The 23,896-nt window shown below is 38.6% G+C and overlaps 4 protein-coding genes across 5 annotated transcripts; 3 read left to right on the forward strand and 1 right to left on the reverse strand.

Moving 5' to 3' along the window:
• The first annotated feature begins 14 nt into the window (after window positions 1-14).
• LOC121051370 (F-box protein At5g07610-like) lies at window positions 15-1,238 on the forward strand. Its single transcript, XM_040513655.1, has 2 exons — window positions 15-342; window positions 715-1,238. Exons 1-2 carry the CDS (start codon window positions 15-17, stop codon window positions 1,236-1,238), a joined length of 852 nt encoding a protein of 283 aa, XP_040369589.1.
• A 6,843-nt stretch (window positions 1,239-8,081) lies between these two features.
• On the forward strand, window positions 8,082-11,855 carry LOC112187120 (actin-histidine N-methyltransferase). The gene is made up of 12 exons (XM_024325779.2): window positions 8,082-8,544; window positions 8,640-8,715; window positions 8,852-9,057; window positions 9,183-9,269; window positions 9,355-9,447; window positions 9,599-9,753; window positions 9,900-9,984; window positions 10,073-10,159; window positions 10,234-10,353; window positions 10,467-10,568; window positions 10,651-10,821; window positions 11,373-11,855. Exons 1-11 carry the CDS (start codon window positions 8,209-8,211, stop codon window positions 10,816-10,818), a joined length of 1,515 nt encoding a protein of 504 aa, XP_024181547.1. The 5' UTR covers window positions 8,082-8,208; the 3' UTR covers window positions 10,819-10,821; window positions 11,373-11,855.
• Window positions 11,856-12,035: 180 nt separating this feature from the next.
• LOC112187121 (COP9 signalosome complex subunit 3) lies at window positions 12,036-16,756 on the reverse strand. 2 transcript variants are annotated; one of them, XM_024325780.2, is made up of 11 exons: window positions 16,467-16,756; window positions 15,910-16,025; window positions 15,560-15,806; window positions 14,696-14,753; window positions 14,518-14,607; window positions 14,170-14,235; window positions 13,490-13,579; window positions 13,184-13,342; window positions 12,966-13,087; window positions 12,499-12,571; window positions 12,036-12,422 (listed from the first exon to the last, which is right to left on the reverse strand). In XM_024325780.2, exons 1-11 carry the CDS (start codon window positions 16,640-16,642, stop codon window positions 12,354-12,356), a joined length of 1,266 nt encoding a protein of 421 aa, XP_024181548.1. In that variant the 5' UTR covers window positions 16,643-16,756; the 3' UTR covers window positions 12,036-12,353. The 2 variants fall into 2 exon arrangements, with proteins under 2 accessions (XP_024181548.1, XP_040370561.1); XM_040514627.1 differs by having other exon boundaries at window positions 12,496-12,571.
• Window positions 16,757-17,380: 624 nt separating this feature from the next.
• LOC112186264 (phosducin-like protein 3) lies at window positions 17,381-19,723 on the forward strand. Its single transcript, XM_024324617.1, is given in 7 exon segments — window positions 17,381-17,550; window positions 17,552-17,642; window positions 18,057-18,275; window positions 18,278-18,404; window positions 18,795-18,820; window position 19,153; window positions 19,590-19,723. Coding segments are annotated over 7 exon segments (768 nt in total).
• Window positions 19,724-23,896: the final 4,173 nt, after the last annotated feature.

The following is a 23,896-nucleotide window of genomic DNA, read 5'->3' on the forward strand; positions in this document are numbered from 1 at the left end:
GAAGAGAAAGCAATATGGAGCAGAGACTTGACCTAAAACGCTGCAGCTACAGCAGCAGCTTACCACAAACCATAGCCAACACGGAAGATATCCTTACAGAAATCCTTGTGCGTTTGCCTGATCGACCTCTGGTTCGATTCAAATGCGTCTCCAAGCATTGGCTCTCTCTTATCTCTGACCCTAACTTCTGTCATCGCCACACCCTTAGGAACCCCCACTCCATCTCCGCCGTCTTTACTAAATCATCCACTGGCTTGTATTTCGTCCCTCTTGATCTTGATCATGATGTTAGTAGTACTAGTAACCACGGAAACCAAAAGCTATCTGGTTCTGCAGGGTCTGGTAAACCCACCTGCAATCCTCTTAACTTCGTTCCAACCCTATATGACACCGTGATTATCCAGTCCTGCAATGGCCTTTTCTTGTGCTGTCCCAATCCTCCAATAATTAACAGTCCATATTATGTTCTCAATCCCACAACCAACTAGTTCTCCACACTTATTCCTCCAGCTGCTGCTGCCGCTACTACACATCAACGCCGTGTCTTCGGTTAGGCTTTGGCTTTTGACCCTTCCAAATCACCTCATTACAATGTGGTATTGCTTTGGAGCGTTAATGAACCAGAAGATGACTATTGCCCTTATTTTCACATAGAGATATATTCTTTTGAGACTCAAAGTTGGAGACTTCTAGATTCCTCTTTCATTAGGGCAGGTAATGTCAGCTATGATGAAGGGGTATACTGCAATGGCGCTGTTCATTGGGTAGGCATGGATAGTGAGATGTCGTACTATCACCTAGATGAAGAGCGTGTTGGATTTGTTAATGGTTCTCCTACGCCTTCGGAGAAGAATTTATTTTGGAGGTATTTTTGGGAGTCTCATGGTGGTGGCCATTTGCATCTTATTGATATGTATCGGCCTAATCTTACTGCATTTGAAGTGTTGGAGATGGGGAGAGACTACTCTGGTTGGTTTGTCAAGTACCGTGTTGATCTGGATCCCATATTCTCTACTTACCCGCAGCTTCCATGGTATTTTATTGTTGCTCTCTTTATTGCTCGAGAGGAAACTGAAGGAGAGGAAAGTTCATCTTTGTTGCTGCATATTCCTGGTAAAGTCATCTCTTATAATCTTAGGAGCAATACTTTCAAATCTTTTGAGTTACCTCCTGAGGCCGGCGGTAATGATCCTTGTAACAGAGTTGGCCATCAAAATTTTTGGCTTGTGTTTGATTGAAGCTTGTGTGTGGTGGAAGTTGTTTATTTGCTTTTGGTCGTAACATTAAGAATTGTTAATTTGGGTTAATTTGGTGTCAGAAAAATTATATTTACTCATGTGAAGCACAGTTGTCATCATTCTAATAACTATGAATTTAGTTTCATTTCCATTGCTTATTTCAGTATGGATCAATTGCTACTTTTGTTCTACCTACCTAGGCTATTGTCGATGTCATGCAATAGAATGATGTAAATAAATACAAATTTGAACACCAAAGGACTGCACATATATCTATTAAAGTTCAGCATATCTGTCAAAGTTAACTGTGGGGAAATTGCACTTCGTTTGAAGCTTTTAGCTAATCTGTTCACCTATCAAATCCAAACCTACAACAAGCTAGATATGACAGCCTTGGAAAAGCAAGAAATATAAGTAAACTCCTTGTGCTGAGAGGAATCTTCTTGCTGATGCAGTGAGTAGGAGCAAAGCAAGAGCAAGCTCCTTCCTGTAGATCCCATTTTTCTTCTTGTTCTTCTTCTTGGGAGGTGCTGCAACTTCTTTTGGCATGGTGAACTGAAGAGTTGTCATTTACTTATTTAGTTGATGTCTTAAGCACTCGCACATCTTATAGCCTCAGTTCTCTCACTGTTTCAGGTGGTTTATGCTCTGATATTACTTGTAATGTATGCATGCTCCGCGCAATCAAATTTGATAAACAGTTTAGTCTCTGGTGGCATGTTGGTAACTACTAATTATACATATATCCGTATAGTTCTTTCTCATGGAAGTCCTCTTGGCCAGTAGCTGTATCTTTTTATTTACAATATTGTTAATCAGATTGTTCACTTTTCCAGTTTCAGTTATAAACAGGACTCACCTGAACTCTCGGTCCTCTTCGTCTAATTGCTCTGCCTATTAATAACCTTGACCGACTAATGAACTATCAAGAAATGTCGTCTGGAGTTTTTATTTAAAATTGAAAATTCAATTTTACAGATAGTCTTATTCCTAAGGTCGTATGAGTTATATTCATACGTCTTTTATCAACTGATTGTAACAGTACTTGAGATCTTCATTTTCACCTTCTCAGTTAAGGGTCAATTCTGTCGATTGATCTTTTACCTTTACCTAGATAGTTCAGTGGTTTTACATGTACATAGTGTATCAATACTGCGAGCAATCAAATTCACTAATCGGTTTAGTTTCTGATAGCAAGTTCGTAACTGTACTGATACACATGTTTGGTGTTCAAAGCTATTTCTCACATCTCTTGGCCAGTAGCTGTAACTATTGTACTTTACAATATCGTTACTCAGATTGTTCACTTTTCCAATTTCAGTTGTAAACAGTACTCACCCAAACATGGGTTGTGAACTATTGATGTTTTTGTGAATTCCTTTTTGGATATCAGGTTTTAGAGCAAGCACCAACAGACACCAGCAAACTAGGTTTGTGGTAATTTCCTGTCTTTAATTTGGATTTGGTTTTTGTTTTCAGTTTGGGTTGGGATTGTTCTCCTTTGTTAATTAGGAGTCGAGGTTTGATGGCATTATATAAAGCCTAGTCCGCCCCGCCCTCTTGAAGAAGCTAAGTTTGAAGCAAAAAGAACAAGAGAGCAAATAAGTCCTTAAAGAGAACTGAGAGAAATCAAAAGTTGCTTCTGGCTGACTAGGCGCAAAAAGAACAAGAGAGCAAATAAGTCCTTAAAGAGAACGGAGAGAAATCAAAAGTTGCTTCTGGCTGCCCAGAGCCGTCTCAAACTTTTCTGAGGCCCTGTGCGAAAGTTTAAAATGCGGCCCTCCAAGCTTCAGTCTTATATGAAATTTATACTGGAATAAACTCAAAAAATAAAATCAAATAACCAACATGTATCATCAATATCATTAGATGAGCCTACAAAAAATGCTAAATATTCAATACAAACATAAAGTTTGCAACAAAAGATAATTACAAAAATATGCTTGATCTGGAACCCTCAAAATAACACATTCTAGCAGTGTTGATTGATATTCATTTCAAAATCCATCTCCTTGCCTTCTTACCTGCAAACTGATCAATTAGCTGATCACAATTGATTTTTCCAAGATATTCGTTCTCAATCGAAATCAAAGCAAGTCCATTTAGTCTTTCTTGTAACATAGTTGATCGCAAATAAGACTTCAATAACTTTAACTTGGAAAAACTCGTCTCAGCTGAAGCAATAGTAACAGGCACAGTTAACAATATTCGCTATGCAAGTCTAACAACTGGGCAAGTATTCCTTTCCTGTAAGAAATTCAATATATCACTAGCTGTCTCTTAGCAAATCAAGGTGAATGAGAGAACCTGATTCCCTGAACTCAAAGTATAGTCTGAGACTCTGAGTTTGTTCACTGCTCAACTTCTCCAATTTTCTCAATTCCAGAATCCCACAAAATTGCTAGACGGCCTACTGGCCTAGACCTTTGCAATATGGAAATCAAATCAAACCATTAGAAATAACACATCAAATAATCATTATGGGGCAGAGTAAATAACACAGTAAATATTGGTTCAATCATACCTGAGTGGTTGAGTAGAGAGGTACTGAGGTCAATGAGAATTGAGGAGAGGAGTCGAGGAAAGACAGAATGCAGAAAAAAGAGGAGGATAAGGTTTGGTTGTGTAGCTCCTAATTTCATATGATCATCAGTTTTTAATATTTATTTATATAAATATAAAACCATTAAAAGGAAAAATGGGCCCTCTAAATTAAAGGACCTCTCAAAGTCAAAGTATGCGGAGTTGTGAACGCAACAAAGTGGATTCGGGGGCCTTTTTTATATTTTTTTACACTTTTTAATATATACATAAAACTCAAAAAAAAAAAAAATTGAGGCCCTCTTAAATGAGGGGCCCTGTGCTGTCGCACTCGTTGCACATGCTGAGAGCCGGCCCTGAGTCAGCCAAGACTAGGCAGTCCTGGCTGACTCCTAATTAACAAAGACATACAATTCCCTAGGTAAAAAAGGAAAAAGATTCCCAAGCCAAAGTGGAAAACAAAGAAACTGAACAGTGTGTTCTCATAATGAAAAAAAAAAAAACAAGAACAAAGTATTAGATTTTCCATCTAGAACCTCAGGCCTCTATTCTTCGAACCTTTGCATGTATGCTTCATTTTTCTTCTTCTTCCTTTGCTCCTCATCCTCCAGCTGTCTCCTGTGTCTATTCCCCATCGGCACAGAGTTAGTTATCTTTGCATACGTATAAGCCTCGGATCCTATAGTGGATGGAAGGAATGGGGGTGGATCAGAAAAATGCCCGGTAAACATAGAATGTGTCATGTAACCTCCTCCTCCAGGTGGTTCTGTGCTGCTCGTGACAACAATCTCATCCCCATCCTTAGCAAAGACCAACTTCAGTAATCTATCATCCCTCTCCTGAAAGAAAAACAATGGGACTAGAGGCTGCATCCTTCTTGGTATAGTGTTCGGTCAGAGGACTCGAATCGGCTTCCACACTCCTCCTTAGAGTAACCATAGTCGCATCTGCCCATTTGGATTTCAGCACTAGCATGAGCATACAAACATGTAGACAACTCTCTTACCCAACCATGGCCCAGAGCTAAGTCACCAAGATACTGCATTTCCTCTTCGTCCACCACAGTCAGTGATTAAGCAAATCTTGGTTTTCGTTTTCCTTGTGATGGACCTAGAGGGGGGTGGGGGGGGACATGCCAAGTATCTGCTTGGGATCATGTCTTCTTAGGGCTATTCTGGATGTATAATGCAATTTCGGTATGTAGTAATATTTCATTTCAGTTGGAAAATGCAATCAAATGTTTGGGGTAGTATAAGTGATCAAGGAGTGGTAACTCGTATCACCGAAGGAAACTTTGCGCAGAGTTCCATTACTATTAGTGAGTGGCTCCGCAATTTCTTATGGGCACAGGCATCCCAAGTAATTCAGTCATACGGTTCTTCATTATCTGCATATGGCCTTTTTTTTTCCTAGGCGCTCATTTTGTATGGGCTTTTAGTTTAATGTTTCTTACGTTGTAATCCCTCATAACTACATTTTTGGAACATTTACCCTTCCAGTAAAGGTGACCACCTACAAATCGGGCTAATTCTCCAGTGGCCAAAATAAAAGGCATCACAGTATCACTCTCCTTGCGCCCAGTTCACCCATTACCATGAAAAGTGGAAGAAATTTTCTTGAACTGCCCTCCTCCTTCTCCTCTGGGAGTAAGCCTTGGACACCATATCCGTACTATCTTGACCTCCCCGTCCCTGCTTCGAGTGAATCCAAATGAGCACGCCAGGTCATTTTCTACATAAACAATCTTCTGAATGGTTCTCTTGCGGCTCACGCTCCAGACATAGAGTTGGTGATGCTTGGAATCCCTGAAATAGACCTTATCGTCCTTAAAGATATGACCAATCAGTTCAAGCTTTACGCTTGAAGTTGGCCCAAATGGACAAGTGGTACTCTATTGCCGTATGGTGCCATCGTCCCTTAAGAAAAGGATGACGAGCTCGAAGCCATCGGCGTTCTGGTACATGTAGATGCTGCGCTCCATCGCCATCACAAAGTGTGTATCTTGGGGGATTCGAAGATAGAAAGAAAGGGAAAGAACTGGGTTTTGGGACGATCAGGTAAAGATTGAAATGGGGTCTTGGCAATTGCAAAGAGAATTGGGGTTTTAGACGATTACAGAGAGAAATCGGGGTTTCAGTTTCAAGAAATTTAGGGTTCTGTGGAGATTTGGGGCTTGGTCGGAGAGAGATGTGGCGAAGATGATCTGTGTTTGCGAAACTGGGATTTCGAGAAGTTGAGCGCACAAAGAGGAATTGGGGTTTGGTTTCAAGAATTAGACTTTTTCACTTTTCAGATTGTAGAGAAATGTGGCGCAGACAAATCGAGAATTGGGGTTTCGGTTTTTAAAAAAATTATGGTTTTGTGGAGATTTTTGGGCTGGTAGAAGAGAGTTGTGGCGGAGATGATTTGGGTTTGTGAAACAGGGTTTTCGAGAATTTGAACACACAGAGAGGAATTGGAGTTTGGTTGTAAGAATTAGGGGTTTTTCACTTTTCAGTCTCAAAGAAACGTGGCGGAGAAAAACGGATTTTGAGAATTTGAATTTGAGGGATGGGATGAGAAGCTTAATTGTTTACGTAACAAGGAAGAGACCATTATTGCAACGGGTCGGATGAGTCAAAATCAAGTCTTCCTGGTTTGACCAGGAGAGTTTCAGCATATTATAGTTTTTGTGAAATTTTCTACATAATAAATTCCAAGGAAACATTCTCAAAAAAAAAAATTCTAAAGGAATGACAATATTTGTTACTTTTTCTTTTTTCTCTCTGAAAATTCATTTTTGAGTCTGTTGACTCCCAAAATTTCACGAGTTCAAATTTTATGAGTGACATGTGAAAAAGGCGAGTCATCAACCTCGTAACCTAGTTGGGATCCCCTAGGGTAGCAAGAAAAAAATAAATCAAAGTGTCAAATCATCCTTAGGGTAAACATGGCAATTTGTTAGGATCCTCTAGGATCCAATCCCATAAATGACATCGTAAGGGGAAGGAAATAAGTGAAAGCTAAAAGGAACTAAATAAGAAAAGTAAACTTCAATATTCTTCGATGGTCTCTTACAGCGACGGATATCTACTGTTTAAGTAAATGGATGATGAAACTATCTAGAACTCTCCATCTGGGCCACTGCCCAAAATAATAAACAGGTAACACGGCCCAATAGAGCCCACAACACAAAATAGCCCATAACAATGATAAGAATCCTAACACAGTTCAAGATTACAAAATCGCAAACTGTAAAAAGCCCATAGAATAGAATTCCCAAATTTCTTCTTCTTCTACTTGTAGCAACTATCCTCCACACCCTTCTCGACTGCGATAACTCAACTGCACCCTAAAGCCCAGGTAAGCCAAATTTCTTGGTGTCACATGTCGTTTAGTTTTGAAACAACATATCTATTTATTCAGGTCACCCAAGTATCCGATCTGATTGAAGAACACCCAAACCCCGACGTAGATTATACAACTCACTCCAGAAGGTAAGTAATTTAGTTCTTCCGGATTAGATAGATGATTAATTCCATCTTCATCACGTATTCTAGTGTAGTCGGTATGGAAATGTATCGTGTCTTATTTAGCTGACTTTTTTATTTTTCATTTTTATAGAGGATTAGCCGAAAATTGAACATTCAGTGGTGGCACTCTACGATCTGATGTGTTGATGAATATAAGAAACCCAGGACTTAAGATGTGTCCCAGCTAGTCCTCCTTAAATTTGGATTTGTTTTGGTTTCGGTTTCCAATTTGGGTTGGGATCGTTTTCCTAAGAGTAAGTTCACCCGTTAGGATTATTTTGGGCTTCAAAACTGCATTTTACTATTTTTCTGATTTGGTGGACAAATTCTGAGATACCTACATTTACTGACAATTTTTATTGAAATAAGTGAAGCAACCATTGACAATTTTTTTTAAAATATTGAAATAACCACCGACAACTTTGACCGAACTAGATCATTTGCATACTATTCAATCTAACGATTATTGTCGATGTAATAGATAAGATTTTGGCAGAAAAAATTAATAAAGTCTGAAACGCTAATTAAATGTAAAAAACCAAAATTAAGATGAATATAAAATCAAGTTCGTTTCAGTTTGATTTCGTGAAATATCATAACTGGACTCTCACCCCTGTAATCACAAGTGAGGTGTACGACACACATGATCTAACGGCACACATTACATCTGACTCCTCATGAGAGAAAATCTGGTGACAGCGAATCAATTTCAAAGTTCAGTCTCTAAAACCAGGGACAGATATTATTTGCAAAAAACGACAAGTCGCATTCTGAGAAAAACAATAGCGACAATTCCCTTTGGCGCGCCTCATCCAAATCTCAACCTAACACTCTCCTCTCTCTCTCTCTCTCTCTCTCTCTCTTCATTCTTCAACCTCAAGCAAAATCTCAGAGGGCGAAACCCTAACTCCACTGCCATGGAGGTCATTCCTCTACACCACAGCTGCACCTGGCTCCCGATTCTCTCCCGCGGCTCATCGATTTCGCGGCGGAGGAGTTATCCCAGGGTTTCGCCTGGATCCATTCGCCGGAGAAATGTGTGCCTGGCCTCCGGCTCCGAGACCTTGATCGGGTCACGTAAGGAGGAAGGAAAGCGTCGCAAGGCCGTGAACGAGAGAGACGAGGCCGAGGACTTGAAATCGTGGATGCACAAGAATGGGCTGCCGCCGTGCAAGGTTGTGCTCAAGGAACGACCGTCGTATGATGAGAAGCACAGCGCTATTCACTACGTAGCTGCTAGTGAAGATCTTGAGGTGAAATTTTTGGAGCTTTGTGGCTGTTTGATTCGGTGGTTTTGAGTTGATTGGCTCTGATTTTGTTTGTGTTTTTTTTTTTTTTGAATTTCAAGGTTGGTGATGTTGCATTTGCGGTGCCGAATTCGCTAGTTGTGACTCTGAAGAGAGTGTTGGGGAACGAAACTATAGGTGAGGTGCTTATTGTTTCTTTTGCTTTTGCTCTTGAAATGTGTGTATTGATGGTGTATTCTATGGCTCTATTAATGTTAATGAGCATGTAGGACTAGCCGAGTAACTGCTATTTGGTGCTTGATTCTTTGTGTAGCGGAATTGTTAACTACAAACAAGTTATCCGAATTGGCATGCTTGGCACTCTATTTGATGTATGAGAAGAAACAAGGGAAGAAGTCATTTTGGTATCCGTACATCAGAGAACTTGATCGTCAGCGAGGGAGAGGTCAGTTAGCGGTGGAGTCTCCCCTCTTATGGTCGGAGACCGAGCTGGCTTATCTTACCGGCAGCCCCACAAAGGTATCATTTGCTAGTTTATCCTTAACATTTGCAAAATGCCTTCTTACTCTTTTTCTGTCAAGTAAGTTTGTGGAATACTTGAGAATTCAATATATTAACCCAACATTATGGTTGTGATGAATCAGGCTGAAGTTCAAGAAAGGGCTGAAGGAATTAAAAGGGAATATAATGAGCTTGACACTGTCTGGTTTATGGCTGGGTCCCTATTTCAGGTCAATCTCGAGTATATTTGGAGTTGAATTAGAATTGTTGCCAATAATATGACTTAACATTGTTTTATTTATTCGCACTTTGCAGCAATACCCATACGATATTCCTACTGAAGCCTTCCCGTTTGAGATATTCAAACAAGCTTTTGTTGCAGTTCAGTCTTGTGTAGTGCATCTGCAGGCAAGTTTTCTTTCAATCTCGTGATGTACTTTCTCGTTACATATATTGTCTGTGAGATAGGGAAGAACGTAAATAGTGCTGTAAGGCCTCAGCTCTCATGCACCTTTCTTTCTAGACAACGTTATCCAACTTTTTCTTCCTTTGAATGCAGAAAGTTAGTCTGGCTCAGAGGTTTGCTTTGGTACCTCTTGGACCCCCATTGTTAGCTTACAAAAGCAACTGCAAGGCAATGTTGACAGCTACTGATGATGCGGTTCAACTAGTGGTTGATCGGCCATATAAGGCAGGGGAATCTATTGCTGTTTGGTATGTTGTTTACATTATATTAAGATTATGTAGCTAACTAATTACAAACTGATCTTTTAAATTCTGCTTGTTAGTGTTACCTTATCATGTGATAGCCCAGAAATAATACTTCTCATCATAAAATTACAATTTGTTATATTCTACAGGTGTGGGCCACAGCCTAATTCAAAATTGCTTATAAATTACGGTTTTGTTGACGAAGATAATTCTTATGACCGTTTGATGGTTGAGGTAAAATCTGGATGTTTTCTCTTACAAGCTTGCACTTTTCTGGTTATGTCAAGTGCGTTTAATATGCCACATTTTCTATGTGTTCCAGGCAGCTTTGAATACTGAGGATCCACAATATCAAGATAAAAGAATGGTTGCTCAGAGAAATGGAAAATTATCAGTACAAGCTTTTCAGGTGTGCACTATTTCAGTGTTGAAAGTTATTGCATGATGGTTTGCATTAGTTCTTTACATCCTCCCCTGCTTCAGGTATATGTCGGCAAGGAAAAGGAAACTCTCTCGGATATGCTTCCCTATCTGCGACTAGGCTATGTTTCAGATCCTTCGGAGATGCAGTCTGTTATCTCTTCTCAAGGTCCAATTTGTCCAGTAAGTTCAACTTTTAGGATAAGAACACATGCTTATTATTAAACGAAGTTGATGACACTACTCTAGAAGATTATAAGCCTGAATATCTATGCCGACTATACTGGATGTTGTAGGTTAGTCCCTGCATGGAAAGTGCAGTTTTGGACCAACTTGCTCAATATTTTAGAAGTCGGCTGGCTGGCTATCCAACTACTCTGAGTGAAGATGAGTCTATGGTAAGTCTGGTAATTTTCACTTTTTCCAATTAGGATTGATTCTGTTTTCCTGCTGACTGAGTTTCAATTAATTTCTACGTAGTTGGCGGATCCTAATTTGAATCCAAAGAAGCGAGTTGCTACACAGCTTGTTAGGTCAGAAAAGAAAATACTACATGCATGCCTGCAGGTGACTCTTGATTTTATAAATCAGTTACCCGATCTCAGTGTAACTCCATGCCCTGCCCCTTACGCCCCTTCGTTGAGATAAAAGGTATCTCCTCTCTCCCTCGTATTTGTGATCTCCTTTCATGTGCATGTTACTTTAGTACATTTGAAATCATGCTGGACACCTGCTTTTTTTTTTTTGAGGAATTACTAAAAATGACATCCAAACACATTACGAAATGGCTGTTAACACAAGCATAACAGAAAGAGTTATGAAAGTATCCTATTTGATGATGGAAGTGGACTATTTATTTACAAAAAAAGTGCTATTTCTAGAAATTTTGAAGAAAGTTCATTTTTGGTCTTGGAAAATTTTAGGGCCCCAGCTATTTATAGAACTGGTTAACTGCTGGCAAAGGCTATCTACTTGATTTCATTATGTTTTGTTTCAAACAAAAAATGCAATTCTATTTTAATATTTTCATGACTGGCTTTATATATTTGCACTTTGGAACAATAACCAGTTTGGTTTAAAAGGATAAAATCTGTGTGTTGAAGTACAATCGTGATCATTCAGAAAAGAGTTTATAGTTGATCAGATGCAGGTAGATAAATATGTCCCATATTCGAATGATCTTCAAATATTTATCCTCGCAGGTAGATCTGAGAAATGGAAAATGCATAGGCAATTGAGGATTACGGAAAGATTTGTCACTGGCTCTAGTTGCATCAGAGAGAGGACAATAAGGCATTTTCAGTTCAATAACCTATGAATCCCTTTCTACTGGGTTATCAGCGTGTGATATGACCCCTCACTCCCCTATTTTCCCCCATTTTTTTTCCCTTTCTACTGGGTGCGGCTCTGTTCCATGGGGGGCCAATGGTAGTTATGGCGTTATGCTTTGTAAAGTTCAAAAGAAAAAAAAAATGAAGAATCAGTATGAAGGAAGAATGTTGTGCAATTTTGGTAGCGGATGGAATTGTGGTCTTTCTTTGTAAATGAAAATTAGATTGGCCATTCTAGGTTCTAGATCAAATTGTTCACTGTTGAATTTACTCTACTTAGCTAGTGGGTTCCTGCTCTTTTTGTTGGGTACTGATTTTTAAAATTATAATATCATTATACGAAGATAACCATCATACACCGCCACTTTACCAGCAAATCGGTGTATGGAAAGCGTATCACATTACAAACTCATACCAGGGATTTCAAAAATTCTAAAATCTGTTTGTTTATTATTTTTTTTTATTGAAGGTAAAATCAGTTTGCTTCGATTTGGAAGGTAGTTTTGTTGCCTGCACCTTGAAGAGAAAGAAGTCTTCATTTAAACGCATGGACCCTGACTTCTAAAAGTTGAGCCTAAAAGCATAACTGATAACCTTGAGTAACACATTTTGTTTCATTTTTCTCATCGGCTGCTGGAATTGTGGTCTTCCTATCATAACAAAAAAAAAAAAGGAAAACTGTCGAGAACAGTAAATACAAACTAGTTTCATAACTGGACAGGATTTGGGAGAAAATGACAGAATGTTGACCATCTCTTTGCACGGTAAGAAGCTGGAAAACAGATTCAAATGATCCACCATCTTTGTCCTAACCACTCGTCAATGCCGATAGAATGGGTGAAAATGATTGAATCATATATTAAACCTCTGTGGAACAGGATCAAAATCATCAAAGTCAAATCGTTGCCGCTCTCTCCCAACCTGAAAATGAGCAGTGAGTTGTGTAAGACTGTACGCAAAATTACAACTTGTTCAGCCAGTAATGGAAGTATACTACCTTTGCTAGGAACATAGGATCACAAGAGATGTTCTCGTTCATAGTAGTCAGCTTCCTCGAAAGCGCCATTATCCTGAGACAGAAAAGTAGGAAAAAGAATAAATATTTGTTCTTCAACTGTAATCATCTCAATGACCAAAATGCAGACATTTACATTCAACAAGAGAAAATGATATGGCTGCAGCCACATCATTACTAATAAGACAGTAAATTGTACAACATCTGTGAAAGAACTCCAATATTTACTGATATTGTTCATCAACTGTAATTACCATACTGATGATGTATCTCAATGAAGAAATGCAGACATTAACATTCAACGAACAACACCATCATTCGATCATCTATCTCACAGAGAAAATGATATGGCAGCAGCAGCTGAAGCCACATCATTACTAATAAGATGGTGTATTGTACAACTGCATATGTGAAAGAACTCCAATATTCACTGATATCCAACAATTTACCTTTGTATTGATGAGTCAATATGTTCAATCATCTGACAGGTTTTATACTGTTCAGGATCCTCAAGAAAGCTAACCATTCCATCCTTCTGGTTAATTGTTGCAAATATCTCACCATCTTGGATCTATAGGTCAACAGAAACAAAACCAATATTAAATTAGGGTGCACTATTAAAAATTTGTAGCAACAATAATCCCCATCACAAGCAATATCAATTTACCATTTGTAGCACATGCATTTCAGCTTCCTTAGCACTGTTTAACTGAACACTGTTGGCTATATCTTGGAGGGAGAGAGTCAAGTATGTCTGAGTCAGTCTCTGAATGTTGCGCTTATACATGGAAGATATAGCCTGCTTCACCAGTCCAAGATTGTTGTCCTAGGGAAAAAGCACAATTCAAAAGCCTCATTAAGATGATACACAGGAAATCCATTTGTTTGCGCAAACATCCAAAGCTTTGATTTGGAGAACACAATATAAGAAGTCTTAGAAGTTAAAAAGAACAGGATGATACATACGACTCACATTATCAAATTTCTCCCTGTGTTTCTGGGCCACTGTCTCAAACTCAGCAATTTTACCAGTGCTATAGCTGGTTGCCAATTCTATGTAGGGCTGCTCAAAAAATAAAGTTCACAACAAATTAGAAGTACCAAAACTAGTAGCGCAGCACCAGATAAAAACACCAACAAGTATTGGCAGAAATTACAGAGGAAAGTCTAAAAAAAAAAAAGGTAAAAAACAAGTTTTAAAAGCAATATGAGAAGTTTCCAAATATTTGTGCGGCCTTTCAAGTCATGGAAACAAAGAATTACTAAAACAAGTAAGCAAACAGAGGCATTACTTTCAATTAGTGTTCCTAGATGTAGGTTTTAGTTTTTAAAAATCAACCCAGGCCACTGGGTAACCAAGAAACAAAGAAAAAATAAAAAAAATCAGGTAAACAGTCCACTTGGAAGTGTACGCCCTTCAGCCGATCACCTCGCCTGGAGGAGAGCCTCAGTAACACCTCCTTAAACACTACTTTCACTAGCTTAACTTTTACTAAAGGTTCAACCAAACAGATTTCAATAGTTAAAGTTCAGTCAAAGGTTCAACCAAACAGCAACTAGTGGAGCAGAATCAACAACGTAAGACTTCTAAACACAGATTTATCATAATATAATATACTTGTATAAAAGACACATTGTGAAATTTGGTTCTACCTGACAAAAGTTCTTCAGATTCCTCTGAGCTACAGATGAGGTGTATTTAGGGAGACTGGTAGAGAACTACAAGAAGAATAAAACAATGATCAGATTCAGAGTATCAATGAAATTGATAGCATAAACTGATAAAATTATCAAGTCAAAACCATTTCTATGCACATTATTTACACATACACTAAATTTCACAATTTAATTAATCATACCAGTTCAGGTACCAAGTGGGTTTTAACATATAAAGATTATGTATATTAAGTAACCTAATCCCTGTTATTATATAGCTTCTCCTGTCTTTCATTGTTGAATTAAATTTCGCAGTAGATGAATATATCAGAAGATGATGCATACCTGTCCATTGTGAATTAGTGAAACCAATATATACTTTTTGTATGCTTCAACAGCTATTGCATTAATGACTGACATTGGAGCTGTTACAACCTGGAAAATATGAAGTAAGACTACAATCAACAGATATAGTAGATAACTTGGTAAGGATGAGGATGTTAGCTGAATAGAGATAACGTACATTGTGTAAAAGCTCCAACGCTTTGCGAAAACTCTTTTGTCCTATACATATCATGCCCCTACAATCATGTCAAAAATTAAATTCGTCAGCACATTTCCTTTCAAGCCCTCTATCAAACAATGAATGATCAATTTATTAAGAGGATTCTACCTCCCAGCAAACAATGATTAGAACCAATTTCCTTTACGAGATGAATTGAAGTAGTTATCAAGTTAAGTATAGGGCACCAAAAGATTTATATAAATTTGCACATGTTCAAATAGCAGCATATACTAGGCCCTCTTTCCACGAGATGTGGTGTCCACAGAAAATAATAAATAAAATTTATGGTAATGCAAGAATCAGTTCCAATTCCAACTTGTGATTGATATCATAAAATTAAAATTAATGCACTACAGTCAAATTGCCATGTTTGACACAACCAAAAATTGCAGAGATGTCACATTTTCACACTCTTAACATATATACCTATCATTTGCCTCTCACTAAAAGCTCGATAGCAAATAAACTATAACTTATGCCTAAAAAACCAGACAGTGATGAAACATTGAAACCTTAATCTAATATCTTCCATATCAGTTAGGTAGAACCAGAGAAAAAATCTAAATAATACTAAACACTGCTATTGCATATAGCATTATTAAGAACAATAAAAGGGAGTTTCTCAGATGCAATAGCATACAACCGTAGTAAAAGTAAGAAATGTCAAAGGAAGCAAGGAACACAGCCTAGAAGCAAAAGCCTACATACTAACAAAGTAACAGTGAGAAAGTATCCCAATAATGAGCAGCTAACTAAAAGTATGTCAAACTGTAACAAAAATCAAATAACAATGAAGTAGTGTTACTGCCATGAACAACTCACCCGTAATAGCAATAGAGAAAAAGATCTTTTGGCTGATCAACCTCAAAAATGTCTTCATCCAAAATTGACAATCCAGCTTTATAGCTTTTTGACAACAAACAGAGAACAAGAAACTCTGGATGCAAGGAAGTCAAATGTTCCGAGGAGCTCTGAATTTTCCGAATTGCTGTCAACATTGGTGCCACTCCTCTCAATGGGGCTTCAAGCTGCATAACAAAATCTTTGAACCTCCTGCAAACACTTACGACTGCATATCGACCAAATCAACAAAAAAAGGAATGAGAAAACTCCATTCAGCAATGTTATTGTCCAAATGCAAAAATTAACCAAAAAAGAGGAAAAACTAATACATTTCTCAGGTGCCAATTGAATTTGCTCCTTATCACATGAATTGATAAATCTGGCAGTGGGCAACAGCACCGCACTAGCTTGCTCCTTTGACAATGCAGCAGAAGTGCATGCTTCCCTGTCAACATGTACATACACACCCCTTGTAAGTAGTCAATTTCAACCGATTTTCCAAAGGCAGCAACTAGGTTAAGTCTTAAACCAATGAACCAGACACAACAAACATTATTCACAATCATTACTCAATTTCCATGCATTCCGAGAATTCTTACATCACAAGTTGATCAAAAAAGTGCTCAAAACTATCATCATATGCCTCGTTTTGGTGTCAAAACAAATGAAACAAAACGCAATTCAACTGTTAATTCCATTCAAAAACTACATAACCATTTGAACAAAGCGCAATCGAAACACAATTTCTGTTACCACAGCACTCACGCCTGATAATCAAACCCTAACACATTGTTTACAGTGCCATCAAACTTAACCCTAGCACATCAAACACCGAAACCATACATAAAACAAATCGTAAAGCTAGCAGAGTGAACAAGAGCCTCACAGGATGTAGAGGTATCCAAGCGAATGCAGGGAGGGATCGAGCTGGTCCAAAAGAGGAAGCAACCGAATCGACTCCGCTTGGAGCGACTCATGCGCCTGCTTCAGAATGATGTGAAGGTTCGAGAGGTCTGCGGCATTCGTCGACAGCCCCTGGATGTTCACCACCAGAGCTTCCATGGCGATTTAGGGTTTGATTTTTCCGATTCTGAAGCACAGAGAAAGAGAGAGAGAGAGAGACGAGAAGCCTCAAGGGTCTCTGAGCTTGGTTTTTTGGGTCCGAGTGACTGTGTACCCGCGTCGCTTAATAAACTGTGCGGACTCGTCGCTTTAACTCGGTTTTTGGGCTATTAGGTGGGCTTATAAATTAATAACGTCGTGGTCAGCTCAATATACGGTTGGCCCAAAGTGAATCTGAGGAGAAATTTGAATGACATGCACTGATCTCGGTTTGGGCTGTTTAATGGGCTTATGAATAGAGACGCTGTGCAACGAGGGTTGACAGGGATGGCAATTGGCAAGGCGCTCGCTTGAGTGAAACTCGCACACAAGTTTGAGCCCCAACATTAACAAGTCCCTTGGTCGTAGCCTGGTAGGTTACTGAGTATCAGCGTCCTGCAGGTTTTATGTAACGTTGGTGAATGTGTCAGCTTCTGGAGAGTTTGGGTCATCACGAGACCCTAAATGTTGAATTTTTGCGGGTTTTTAAGGTGGAACGCCTTGGGCCTGCAGGGCCTCACTGCTCTCATCAGACATCAGACGTGAGTTGGGTTCCTACGAGTCACAATAGTTCATTCCTCGTCTAAATAAAATGGGCTGATGAATAAGTGGGTTCAGATTAGCGGTGGGCCCAAAACGGAGAAGTACTGGAGTACTAGAGTTACTACGTCGTCTTCACCAAATTCTGAAACAGCCAAAATGATGGAACATCACTTTGTGTACAAAGACTTGGACGGAGCGTCGACGCAGTGGGACGATATACAGGCAAAGCTAGAGAATATTCGGAAGAAGCCACCGGTGTTCTATCAGCCAGCTTTCACTCCTTCGGAGGACGAAGCCTCTCTTCCTGAAGACAAGAAGTGGATCGAGCGAGCAGGACCTCGAAGATCTCGAAGACGATCCCGATCTCGACGACGATCGATTCCTCGAGGAATACAGGTAAGGAACGTAGAAAGTTCGAGTTTTCTTCATGCATTTTCTACGTAATTCTGAAGTTGAAAAATTAGAATAGTTATTCAGTGAATTTCAATCACTGGCTATAAATCTATCACTCCTATAAATCATAACTAAATCTCTTTGGTTTAAGCATGGATCTCATCAAGTTTAAAGTAATGCACTTATGTATTGATGTAGTAGTTCATAGAACCACATTGGCGATCAGTACGTTGTTGATAGTTGGCTCTACGAAGTCATTAATCAAAACCCTAGGTTCTCGCACCATCAACCCTAGGCTCTAAGAGGTCATTAGGTTCTTTGTTCAGGGCAGAACAAAATTGAGATATTATTACAAATTCCCAAAGTTCTGCTTTATTTATCTCAAATTCTATATGGAAGAGTAAAAATTGGTGTGGTTTGGATAGGAGGAAGAGGCTAGCTCTCTGAATTGAGAGAAGCAGCTAAGGTTGCGAGGTTTGGATCGGTGGTTCGTATTTCACGATCAGATTTTGTGCGTGAGGTTTCGCAGGCTCCGCCTGAAGTTTGGGTGGTTGTGATTCTCTACAAAGAAGGAATTGCAGAGTGCGGGTTGTTGAAGCAGTGTTTGGAAGATCTGGCAACCAAGTACCCCGCAACAAAATTTGTCAAAATAATATCCACAGAGGCACAGACTGCATTCCTAACTACCTGGATTGTAACCTTCCCAGTCTTATAGTGTACAACAGTGGCGCTGTGAAAGCCAATCACGTTGGGTTGCGCAGCTTTGGTCGGAAATGCACTTCTGAAGGTATCTATCTACTTGTGAACGTCCATTGGCATGGATGCACTGAATTTCATTTTTCATTTGCTTCTTCATCACACACACACAGATATTTTATGCACCATCAAATTGAAAGTGAAAGAATGTTGTCGTAGGTGGCCGGTGGCAAGTCTTTTCTGATGAAGAAAAAATTAAAGAAAATAGTGCGGAGTTGTTGTAGTATATGGCTTTCCTGCAAGTCTGCAACTCATCATCTATTGTTTATTAGTGTCTGATTCCTGAAGCTGGCAAGCTGGCAAGCGTGATTAGCATTATCGATCTTTGGACTTGACTTTTTTTTATTGTGAGCAAGTGTTCTATCGAAATTATTGAACATATATAATGGATTTTCTGTGTTCTCTTGAAATTCCATTCCAGGTGTTGCATTACTTCTCTGCCAATCAGTGTAAGACCTTATCGAACTAGACATCAGCATTTTCACTTAAGCTAACATTGTGAGGATTATTAGAGTTTAATTTGTAACATCAGAGTATTAAATAAAACTTGTATTTGAAAATAGTTTTATTAATGCAATCTGTTTTGAATTTGAATTCAAATAGTATGGTTATTTTGAGTAATCCATCAGACAAAGATAAAGAAGTTATAAAACATTTTCTTGATGGAAGTAACTGCCTGAACTGCTTTTCTGATATAAAGTGGATTACAACGCCTTCGTTGATCCCTGCTAGAGCACCACACCTCAATCAAATTGTCTCATTAACAATCTGAGGTTAAGGGTGAATCTAGGAGAAGAACAATGGATTGAGTCAATCGATTTTGTCAGTTTCATAAACCCCTTTTAATCTGGTTTCAGACTCGATCACATTGTTTCACTCAGTATCTCTACAATCCATTTATCTTTTATTTCAATTCATATTGCTTGCTGCGATATATATATCTGTGTGTGCGCGCACGCGCGCGCGCATGTTATAAGATTGCAACATCATACGCATCCTAACTCAGGATCAAAATAACATATCAATCCTATATTTGTCATAGTTGATCTTCTGTTCATGTAAATATGCAGATATTATGATAGACATACTGTTGCAATCCTAAAATAGGATGCGACTACTACAACACTCCTAATATGCAAATTACAGTATATGTGTTTACATATGCTTATTCTGAGATAGTTTATAGTACTCATTTTGTGTAAACTCTAACAATCAGATCCCGTACTTGGTAATAGGCAAAGTAGTCATGGTCGATCAAGGGAAGCTGTGATCGAATGAGTTCGCAAGAGATTCATGGAGAAAGTTGTGATACAACACGAAGATCACGATGATGGCTACTCAAGTGATTAGGACTTTAGTAACGTTGTTTTGGCTTTTGTAGGAGCTACTGTATGTTTTCATATCAGAGTTTGTGAATCATACTTGCTGCTTGTAAAACATTTTTAGTTTTCTTATCGTTTATGAAATATTATGATTCAATTTTGTTGCCGGAGTGGCTGAATGTGGAGAACGCCTCATTAACCCCTGATACACTTCACCCTAAAAATGTTTAAAGTCTCCCTCGAATCCATTTGGATCTAGGTTTGGTACTGAAATGTACTATCCAACCAACTCCAGCTAAAGTACTGCTCAGTTGCTTGAAGTACGTGAACGTAAGCAAAGAAAATTCTGGTCTTTTGCGGGAACCAGTGATGAAAGCTAGGTTGGACTTTACGAACGGTGGTTACAAAAACCTAAAACCTAAACAGCAAAAAAAAAAAAAAAAAAAGGAAAATAATTGAAACGTTTGGACCTAAACCCTAGGTTCTCTATTAATAAAAAACCAGCGATGATAATGCGAGGGCCGTCGACGGCGATAGGCTCGTATGGATGGCGGCGAAGGGCGTCAACTGCAGCTACTTTGACTTGGTCGGAGATGACATCATCCAACATCTTTCGTTGGACTCGGGAAAGGCTACGTAGGCGGCCTTTCCCGGTATGACGTCAGCCACCCGGAACTATCATGGAAGAGTTAAACTGTGTTGTTGTAAACTGTTTCGGTGATCTAGGCAATGTGCTCTAGTACTACAACCGCGAGTTTTCTTTTCTTTGATTTATTTCCCTGAAATTTATTGATGTTTATATTTTATATACCATATATGTACATATTCATCACCTGATATTTGAATACATGATGCTCTCTGCTTAATGCTACTGTATTTCAAATTCCCATATCACACCATTCACGGCTCCCTCTAATTGTAGTTGGAAGAATCAAATGCTTAGTGTCCAAAAGGCAGGAAAATGTGGCACCGCATATCGGGGCGTGTAGTTTGTATGAAAGAATTATGAATCTATTAATGTGCTGACCTCCACCCCGGCCTAAAACACTTTACTCTTCGGATGTTTAAGTCTCTCTAACTCTCTTGAATCAATTTGCATCAAGTTCACCCGTCGGATTTTGAAGCTGTGAGAGGTTTATATGCAAGAGTTATGCTGTTTTTATATCAGGGCTTCTGTAAGAACTTGAGTCCATAAAAATCCAATATTCAATGGTGTTGAACTAAGAGGGTGACTGTGCATTAACCCCTGAAGCACTTCACCCTTCGGATGTTTGAAATCTCCCTTGAATCAATCGATGTGCATCTAGTTTGGTACTGAAACAAACTACTTAATTAGTTGCTTGAAGTGGTTGGACGTCGAAAAAGTGTTTTTTTTTTTTTTTTTTGTCGTTAGTAGCTCTAAATTACTATTCCTGGTTACTTGAACAATACTCTTGATGTCATTGTGCATTTATAATGGTGTTTGTAATTTTGATTGCAGCACGGGAACAAATTAACGTGAAGGCTCACCTGATGTGGGCAGTGCTGGACTGCCTGGAGATGGGGATTGGATTACCAATTTCGATTTGGTCTAAGTTGACGGATTACCTTAACAACTTGAACCGAACTGCCAATAAGGCCGCCGGCTGGCTCAAAACTTTCTTGGCTGAAGCTCTATCTGAGCCTTCTTTTCCTGGAAGGCCGGAAAGAGGGACTTGAGCATCTGTAAATTCAATATCTGGGTACAATATAAAATGGGTACGATGTTTCTTGTACGTAAGCCCATCATATTATATGAATTACACAAGCACAAGGTGTCGTATAAAGCATATCCATATTCAGCTCAGTCATAGATGCATCCGATATCTCCCGTTGTTTTTTTTCTTTCCTAGACGTCTTTTTTGACGTTTTATTCTTTCCTAGACGTCTTTTTGGACATTTTATAATTTTTCCTAGACGTCTTTTTGGACGACCATACTTTTAACGAAGGGTAATCACTAATCTTTTTTTTTTTTAGAGAGGGTAATTAGTAATCTTAGGGGGTGTATTGTATATAGAATTAGTGGAACTTTTAAAGAAATCTATGGAATTTAAAAATCTGGGTGTATTCAATATAGACTTTTAATTGTCCATGAAAGTCTTGAGGTATTCAATTAGGATTTTTAAAGACTTCATGAATTCCACCAAAATCTAGGGGCATTCAATTAGGACTTTTAAAAATGAATAAAAGTACATAGGTATTCAAAATATCATTCATACTTATGGAATTAGAAAATCATGGATAATCATGGACTTTGTAGTGTTAACTATGCATATCAAACTCCAATAATTTTCCAGCCTCAAGACCAAAGATTTCAAAAAGTCTATCAAAGTTTCCTCTTCAAAAAAAAAAAAACAGGTCTATCAAAGTTCTTCTCTCTACGCATGAAGAAGTTTGTCCTTCATCATCTCTCTTTCTTTTAATTTTTTGTCTTTTATCTAATCTTTTATGATATCAACCTTTTTTGATACCTAACATGTTCATTGTAGTTGTTGAATGTGATTTTTTTTTTCAATTGTGATACTTCGAACCCTAATAGCAATAAAAATGATTTATGAAATCCTAAAACTCAAATATTGTGGTCTAACCCTAAAACCTTGAACCATACTAAATTTTATCTTATTAATTAATTATTCTCATTAATTTGAATTTATATTATGGTTCAAAAAAGGTTGAACAATTGAATTTCAATTGATTGATTATAGATCAAGACATTGACCAATATTGCTACAATATATGTTAATCGGCGAAAACAAAATTGATGAGAATAATTAACCATAAACATCAAGTGATCTATATTGTATATGTTGTTGGGAGATTAGGAATGAGAATAAACTCACTAGACAGACTAACAATCATTTATCTGAGTCAATTTCTATTAGAAGATACTGGAGCATTAAAAAGACAACAAGTTATTATTTTGTTTTGTATTTGGGATGCATTTGTTTTATTTTATTTTTATTTTTTTATATTTTGTACATCTTAGGAAATCTGTAGAAGTCATTCATAATAAAGTATATAGATTTTCGTGAATCAATAAAAGTCTGTTGCTAAAATCAATGGTTTTAAGAAATCCATAACAGTCTATCAACTTTTTAAAGAGTCTGTGGACTTTTAAAAAAGTATGTCATTTAAAAAAAGTCTGCACAAATCCAAATACAATACACCCCCCTTAACTGATAACACTTTTGTCTTTTGGAATATAAGAGCAAGTCCACCGGTTACTCTTTAACTGGGCAAAGAATGGATTTGCTGAGGTGGTGACCGGGCAAGAAAAAAAACCAGCTTCCACCAACAGAAGCTTGACCAGGCAAAGTCAGAAATTTCTTGACTTCAGTCAAGAAAAAAGGCAAGAGGATGACATTTTCCTTGCCCAGCCAAGGCTTGTGCCAGCTCGGCCCACACCCAAACGTGGGTGACGTCTGCGGAGAGAGAAGAGGTGAGGCGAGGGGAGGCGACCTCGGGGGCAGCAACATCGTGGAACTGAAGCAGCAACAGCAACAAGCAGACCCGCCTGGGTTGCTTCGATCTTGGCCTGGGGCAGCATCTAGGCGGGCTGACGCCACGGAGCAGCCGGCCGAGGTGAGGCGACTTCGGGGGGGGGTCAGGTCCTTGGCCGGAGGACGCCGGAGGACGGAGAAAAATCCGGGTCGGGTCGGACGAAACCCGACAGCTCTGGTGCAGCTGCGAGAGAGAGAACCGGAGGGGGGAAAATGCAATAAAGAAAAAATTTCGTCCTTTGAAACAAAATATAATTTTTTTTTTTGCTATTTATAGAAAATTTTCAGATTTCAAAAATTCATAATAAATTCATACGAACTCCGAATATTGCGTTTCATATATGTACGAGATCGTATCGACGAGCTCTACAACTTTTATGAAGGAAGGTTTCCCAAATTCCTAACATATAAAAAGTCATTTTTCACGACCCCCAAAATAACGTAAAATGGATGAACAGTAAAAGTGGATGAACAGTTTTGACCGGTCAAGAAAAAAACGGGTGCAAACTCATGTCCAGTGGCAGTGAACAGTATCTTGACCGGTCAAATTCTTGACTTATCGACCATGACATTTCTTGACTACGGGTGAACTTGCTCTAACGGGCCAATGCGTCAAACCATACTTTCGGGGGTTTCAGAAATGATAAAGTCATAGCCACCGCTATTATGATTATTAAAAAAT

Source organism: Rosa chinensis, chromosome 2 (assembly GCF_002994745.2).
Source record: "Rosa chinensis cultivar Old Blush chromosome 2, RchiOBHm-V2, whole genome shotgun sequence".
NCBI lineage: Eukaryota > Viridiplantae > Streptophyta > Magnoliopsida > Rosales > Rosaceae > Rosa > Rosa chinensis.